Here is a 7,677-nt window from a genome sequence, read left to right as displayed (position 1 = left end):
AACAACTTCAAGAAAAGAGTCTACACACTTCACAGTTTCTTCTTTTGACATGAATGTGTAAATTAAATTCCCTCCCAAGCTAAAAGAAAAAGGGTTGGTTTCCCAAAAAATGTTTTCATTGGCTTTAGAAAATTAAAACACACCAGTGTTTGGGTGACTAATACTTCCTGTAAAATAAAGATAGAGCAACACATAATTAAGTTCTGGCTCAAATATAATTGTTGTCTTGGAAACAGTTTTGGGTATGAATATGGTTATGTTAATCTCCCCGATTCCTAACAATGATCCAGTTGATTAATTAGGCCAGGCCACTCACTTAAAAGGGTTAAGAAACAAACGAACAGAAAACCCCACAAAGACAGTTTCCTGAGAGAAATGAGGGGAGTAAAAGAAAAAAAAAAGATAAATCTCGGGTTATTTGTTAGCGCTTCTAAACATTCTCGCTGGAGGACTAGGCGACAAGTGCTTTTTGAATTACTTGTGGTTTTCAAAGATCCTGTTGCACTAGGCAGGAAACGGAACGAGGCAGAATACACAACAGTGTGAAGAATCCCTGCCCCTGCTTCTCGGGTGCAACATCCCAGTGTTTTCTCGGTCCCGAGCCCAGTTTGCAGCAGTTTTGTGGGAAGTTCTCCTTAAAGCACAGCCCTAAGGGGAGCCTGCAGGCGCTGGAGGGTTTGGATGGGGCCGAGTGTGAACTCTAGGCGTGAGAGCGCATCTCAGCTTAGCTCACACTCAATCGGCGGTGCGTGCGAGTGTGAGCGCGGGTGCCCGCGCGCGGGTGTACGTGTGGGGAGGTGTGCGCCAAAGGGGTGGGGTGAGGGGGAGGGAGCAGGGCCCTAGGTGAAGCACGAGGGGAGGGGGGTCGCCCGCTCCCGCCGCTCCCCGGGGGGGCACCGGCGGCTGCCTGCGTCTCCGCCACCTCTCGGTGACGCCACTGGGCCCGCGACCCCTCTGCTCGCCGGCCGCGCTCCCCGCCGCGCGGAGACGGATGGCGCGGGACTGACTGTCGCCTCCTCCCCCGGGACTCCTCCGCCCTGCCCGGGGCTCGCGGCACCGCCCCGACCTGCATGCGGGCCGGGTCTCCGCAGCCTGAGGCCCTCGGCGTCCCAGAGGCGGTGCCCTGCCGCGCCAGAGGACGACGGCGACGACGAGAAGGAGGAGGAGGAGGAGGAGGAGGAGCCGGCTGCCCGCGCGCTGCGGCCCGGGAGCACGGGCTCCCCGGAGGGAGCTTGGGGCGTCCCGGCCCCGGAGGAGGGACCCGGAAGCAGAAGCGCAGCCGCGAGTGGAGGCGAGCCGCTGCCCGCGCTGCCCGGCGCCGGCTGGGGGTCCCGGCGGCTGGATGGGCGGCGGCGCGGCGCGGGCCGCGGGCGGCGATGGGCGAGGAGCAGAGCACGGTGAGCAGCGGCGGCGGGCCCTGGGAGGCGCGGGTCCCTGCCGGGGGCTCAGCGGGCCAGCCCGAGTCCCCCAGGCCGCGAGGGGACCGCGCCGGGGCTCCCGCGGCGCGCGCGCCTCCGCCTCCGCCTCCGCCGCCGCCGCCTCCTCCTCCTCCTCGGAGGCAAGCAGCGGCGGCTGCGGAAGAGACCCGGGCTGCGTGGACGCGAGCGCCCAGGAACCTGCGAGCAATCGGGCCACGGCAGGGCCGCCCGCGGGGCTGCCACTCCCCGGGCCCCTCGACCCCCAGAGTTTGGAACTGCAGCTGGAGCGCGAGGCCGAGGGAGCGGGGCCACGGGAGGCGACCCCCGGTCAGCAGCCCCCCGACGGGCTGCTTCTGGACGTGCTGGCCCAGCGACACCCGCCCCCTGCCAAGCCGCAAGTCTTGTGCTCGGTGTACTGCGTGGAGAGCGACCTGCCCGAGGCCCCCACCGCCGAGTCATTGTCGCCGCCAGAGTCCCCACCTCGAGCACCGCCGGGGCCGATTCCCGCCAGCCCGCCACCCTCCTTCCCCAGCTCTCCCTTGTCGCTCCCGGCGGACCCCCTCTCCCTGGACGGCGGCAGCATCGAGCTGGAGTTCTACCTGGCTCCGGAGCCCTTCTCCGTGCCTGGCCTATTAGGAGCTCCACCCTACTCGGGCCTGGGCGGGGTGGGGGACCCCTACGCGCCCCTCATGGTGCTGATGTGCCGGGTGTGCCTGGAAGACAAGCCCATCAAGCCCCTGCCCTGCTGCAAGAAGGCGGTGTGTGAGGAGTGCCTCAAAATCTACCTGAGCGCCCAGGTAACTTCCACTGCCCTCTGCCCACTCTCAGCCGGTTCACCATGCCAAAGCCCTGGGGTGGAGGTTCCCCTCTAAGCTCCCTAGCAAGGGAAGAGGTGACCGGGCCCGCTTACTCAGGCCCTCTAGCAATTGCTACCGTCGTACTTGTTATTAAGTGTGTTTTTTGCCCACACTGGTTTATTGGCTGGTTAACTCTGCCCTGAGCCTCAGATTTTGGTTGGCAACTGCGGGAGGAATGAGGCGGATTGCCCTCTGATTATTTCTTCTGTGGCTTGCATGCAAGAGCTTGCTCTGAGGAGAGTAGAGAGACTGCCTCACTGGCCTGGCATCCCAGAAATTAACAGCCAGTGAGCATAAAATAAATATTTGTGGTGCTGGTGAAGAGAAGGGTTGAGATTAGTATGTCAGGGCTATGATACCTGTGTTTTAGCTGGGTTCCCTCTTTATATCGAAAGATGTGTAAATTAAAAAAAAATAACTCTTGCCCACTTGTCAGTTTTCCACACTAAAGTGAGAATACTTTTCTCTGCTGAAATTTTAAGCCGGCACAGTACTTTTATTTCCTCAAGAGAGAAACAAAACAGAAAGAGCCAAACAAAGCAGAGGGAGCAAGGAGAGGTTTCTACCCAACAGGCTGCCCGCCGAACTTTCCTCCCCTCCACCCGCCTTCGGAGAGCTTGTTGGTTTTTTTTCTTGGAAAGCTTGAGAAACATAGCAGCCCTCCTTCATGATTTTCAGTGTGTCGTGTTTCTGCCAGTGTTTTGCACAATCCTTAATGCCTTTTGATCCCATGTCTGATTGTCCTAGGCCTGTTCATCTTTCAAAACCTTGTCTGTTCAGGTGCCAACTCTATCGTGAGGCTTTACCTCATTCTCCAAGCCCTTGCTCACTCAGATGTTTTTAAAATTTGTCTTCGAATCTTTCCTGCCCTGAAATTCTTCCCTTCCTGCCTGTTTGTCTTGCTAGACTGTCTGGATGTCTGAACTGGGTAGTTTTCAGATGAGAGTGTTGCACAGACTGGCTGAAGTGAATTGACCAGGGCTCTGAACAGTGTGGTTCCTGAATATTTTGTGGCCACTCCATTGCTGGGGTCTAGTCTGAAAGTGCCCAACTGAAAATGCAGAGAGAGACTTAGACAGACTGGAATGTTACACAAACAGGAGCTTGGCCCAAATGACTGAGATCCAAACGCCTGGGAGAGACGGTGGTGTCTGTTTTTAGGATTTATCCGCTGATGGAGACTTAAGGCAGGAGGAGTGAGGCTGCTTGTTTGTGGTCGTTTCTATGACATCACCCTGGTAGACATAGTGCTACAGTCTTGTGCAGAGCCTTGGGGTGGGACTCCAACGACCCCCAAATATGGGCCTTGCTCCAGAGACTGCATGTTGATAGCAAATGTGTTAAAAAATAAAAATAGTACACAGTAGCATCCAATGAGAGGTAAACACTGATACCCAGTCACACTTAGCTGTTTGTTTGTTTGTTTGTTTATGGACAGGATCTTGCTGTGTAGCTTAGTCTGGCCTTGAGCTGGCTAAATACCCAGGTTGGCCTTGAACTTTTTTGATCCTAAGGCTTCTACTTCCTTAGTTCTGAGATTAACATTGTGGTCCTACTATGTCCAGCTCTAGTCTTTACCTACTAAGTGCTGGATATAACCACCAGCTGGTTTTGAAGTTCACAGTTGGTACTCCTGGTGGGTTATGCCACCTAACAATTTGATTTCCTTACACTGGGCCCTTGTGCCAAAGCAGTTTTCTTTTTGTCAGCTAAAGTTAGTTTTAGGAAGTTGTTTTTTTCAGTAGTAACGAGAAGAGGGGAGAAGGAACAAGTGGGGTGAGTAGTCCTTTTTCCCCACATTCCAACGAAAACTCCTTTGAAGTGACAGCAGGGTCTGAATCGTGTCTGCTGTCTTTGTGACATGAGTGTCCCTGACCTCCCAAAGCTACTGGCAGGGCTTTGAACAGCAAGGCATTATTTCAAATAATAACAGCACCAGTTAAGTCTAGAATGCCGGGCTCGCTCGCACCTCAGGGCCTTGTACTTGCTCCCTGTGTCCAGCAGACTCTCCCCCCCTCCCCTCTTGTTCCTTTACTTGCTCCATTTACCACCCCACCTTTGCAGCCGTGTTCACATACCAGCTTTGTGGTCTTCACTGAGTTTCTTTGTATGTGTACATGTGTCCATGTATGCCCATGGGTTTGCAGGTCTGTGCACTTGGACAGAGGCCCGAGGAGGACATTGAGTGTCCTGTTCCATTAGTGTCCTCCTCATTCCTTTGAGGCGGAGTCTCTTCCTGAACCTGAAGCTTGTTGTTTCACATAGGCTGTCTGGCTGAGTTCCTGGAGTCTTGTCTCTGCTCCTCAGTATTGGGGTTAGAGGCATGGATATGCCTGTTTAACTAAGGCATTCGAACTAAGGTCTCCAACTTGTGCAGCAGGTAAACCAGGTGAGCCATCTCCCCAGTCTCTGTGACCATGTATACAGTGTTCGGTCTGGAACCCAGAAGAGGGCACCAGATTTCATTACAGATGATCATGAGCCACCATGTGGTTGGTGAGAATTGAACTCAGGACCTCTGGAAGAGCAGCCAGTGCTCTTAACCACTGAGCCATCTCTTCAGTCCCATCTGTGACCACGTTTTAAAAGTTGAGCCTTATCCCCACACTCCCTGAATGTCTTCCTGGGTTTTCGATTTTTTGCATAGCGCTAATACATTATCTTCTACCTGAATAGTTAGCTCCTGTGAAGACAGGAGTTTCCATAAGATTTTGTTAATTTCTGCCTATTTAGCACATACCAGATGTTTGCTCAGTGGTTACTGAATTTGTAAGGAACCTAAATCACCTTAGAAAGCTTAGGTGTCAGATTTTGCTCGGAGCATTGTTTTTTTTTTGGGGGGGTTTAAGACAGGGTATTTCTGTGTAACAGCTCTGGATGTCCTGGAACTAGCTTTATAGACCAGGATAGCCTTGAACTCATAGAGATCTGCCTGCCTCTACCTCTGGAGCCCTGGGATTAAAGGTGTGCCCCACCACCTCAGGGCTTGCACTGAGCACTTTTTTTTTTTTTTTTTCTCAAGACAGGCTTTCTCGGTATTGTTTTGGAGGCTATCCTGGAACTAGCTCTGTAGACCAGGCTGGCCTTGAACTCACACAGATCCGACTGCCTCTGCCTCCCAAGTGCTGGGATTAAGGGACCACCAACACCCGGCTGCTCTGAGCATTTTTACATTTAAGTTAAAAGACAAAGACCTGAAATAGGCTTCTTGTGTTATGTTATTAGATCTCAAAGAGTTTAAGCAAGCTTTTAGCTTATGGAAACTTACATCCTTTTTCATTGGGTAAAAATACAAGATTGTGGTTGTAATATTACTGACGTGATCCTGAATTGTAAGATCTGGCCATTTTCAGAACCTATATTCAGATGTCTCTGTTTCACATCATCTGTACCTGGATCTTCTCATTGGTGAAATTTAACGGTAGACAGTGATCTGTGGCAATCCACCAGTGCCTGAGTAAAACCAAGTCTAACTGTGTGGTTGCTGCCTTACTGAACCAGGGCAAAAGGGTATTGCAGCCAGACCTGATGGTAGAGATGTATAATCCCAGCTGCTTGGGAGATTGAGTCAGACAGAGCAAAAATTCAGGACTTACCAGAATAACTTTGTGGGTTCAAAGCCAGCCCGGGCAACTTAGTGAGCCCCTGTCTCCAGATTTAAAAGAAAAAGGTATGTATGTATGTGTGAGGGGGTACTGGAATTATAACTCAGTGGTGAAGTGCTTAACAACAATAACAACAAAATAGACAGGGGAGATGTTTCTTGCTTTCTGTTTCTCATATGGTAAGATTTTATTTTATTTTATTTTTTTGAGACAGAATTTCTTTGTGTAGCCTTAGCTGTCCTGGAACTAGCTCTGTAGACCAGACAGGACTCAAACTCACAGAGATCCTCCTGCCTCTGCCTCCTGAGTGCTGGGATTAAAGGCTAATGCCACCACTGCTTGGCCTGATAAGATTTTTGGCCTAAGCAAATGTGGCAAGTCTTGACTTCCAGGCTGCTCAAAACCTTTGGGTGGGTGGGGGGGCATATATTTAAAGACCTATCAGTGACATTTTTACATTTGAGTTTGTGCCATCTGCTTGGTGCATTATTTAACATCATTTAAGAATGTAAAGCAAATCAGTATTAAGCGTTTTACACAAACATTAAAAACGCATATTAATTGTGAGTTGGAATCATGCCTGGTTGAGTGAACTCTTCTGAGAGGAGTTGCTGTGTTCTTTGACAGAAGAAAGGAATTTGGGAGGCAGAAGGGCTTTTGGATTTGGAGCAGCGAAGAATCTTTTAGGGATTGAAGATGTGGCCGAGTAGGTATCAGCACCATTTCAGTATAGGCCTTAGCAATTAGACAGTGACAGGATCTGTGTGTTGTGATTGGGTAGGGGAATTCTTGGTGGGATGACTTTATAGTGTAGTTGTTAACACGGGCTTTCTGGTTACCATGGTGAAGAGTCAAACTGTAGATGACAATGTCAGCCACTGCATTGGGCATTGTTAGTCTGTGTATCTCCACATGGTCTTGGCTTACTGGAGAATGCCCGAATGTCCTACCTTCCTGGTAGCTACAAGGCATCTCCCTCTTGAATTCACTCTCTGAGTTCCTCTTCCCAGAATTCTCATAGTCTGGTAGCCCTGCCTATACTTCCTGCCTGGTTATATCCTATCTGTCTATTGGCCGAAACAGCTTTATTCATCAACCAATAAGAGAATCGCATTCACAGCATACAAGAGGACATCCCCCATCAAGGTTATGGTACACTAAGAGTGTGTACAGAGTACAGAGTGGAAGTTACCTGGCATTATTGCTTAGGAATATGTATGTTTTGTACATACATTTTTAGAAATGCATTTCCCAGTGACTTACATTGCTTGTATATATTTCCCAGCATTCCTGCAATGCCTCCCAGATCCCTGATTCTCTCAAATATCCTCTCAGCTTGTTTGGCCTTTGCCACATTCTTCAAAGAAGAAAGATGAGTTGTTGCCATCTTTGCTTTGCAGAAGCCATCCACAAATGCCTTTCCTTCATGATTTTGATTTAGATAGAAAAATGTGTTGTACATATGAAATATTAACATTTAGTGCTATGGATAACACAAAGGAAGAATTGAGCCGACTATCAGACTAGCTAAGGGCAGCAGCTGCTGTGGCTTTTAGCACACTGCTCAGAAGTGCAGGAGATTGGCAGATGCGTATGACTTGGAATGTATACACCTGTCCAATGGGTATTAATAGCAGCAAGCAACACATTTCTCCTACACATTGTGAGGAGAACAGCTGCTACATGGTAGTATCCGAAAATGACTGTTACTACAGTCACCCTAGAACCAGTGACCTAGTGGCCAGCAGGAAAATATTCCCTTAGTAAATCTAAGACACCCAATCTTCATGGGTAAAG

The 7,677-nt window shown here is 50.3% G+C and overlaps 1 protein-coding gene across 2 annotated transcripts in view; it reads left to right on the top strand.

Moving 5' to 3' along the window:
• The first annotated feature begins 874 nt into the window (after positions 1–874).
• Rnf217 (ring finger protein 217) overlaps positions 875–7,677 on the top strand; it is a 111,362-nt gene continuing 104,559 nt past the window's right edge. The window contains exons 1-2 of one of the 2 annotated variants that reach the window (XM_027398436.2): positions 875–1,528; positions 1,564–2,215. In XM_027398436.2, coding sequence (XP_027254237.1) covers positions 1,071–1,528; positions 1,564–2,215 — 1,110 coding nt within the window. In that variant the 5' untranslated portion in view covers positions 875–1,070. Of the gene's footprint in view, positions 2,216–7,677 lie in introns of both variants that reach the window. The other variant, XM_027398435.2, reaches the window with a different exon arrangement.

The sequence above is a fragment of the Cricetulus griseus genome, chromosome 2 (genome assembly GCF_003668045.3).
Source record: "Cricetulus griseus strain 17A/GY chromosome 2, alternate assembly CriGri-PICRH-1.0, whole genome shotgun sequence".
NCBI classification, from domain to species: Eukaryota; Metazoa; Chordata; class Mammalia; order Rodentia; family Cricetidae; genus Cricetulus; species Cricetulus griseus.
This window is presented reverse-complemented; position numbering and strand designations above follow the sequence as displayed.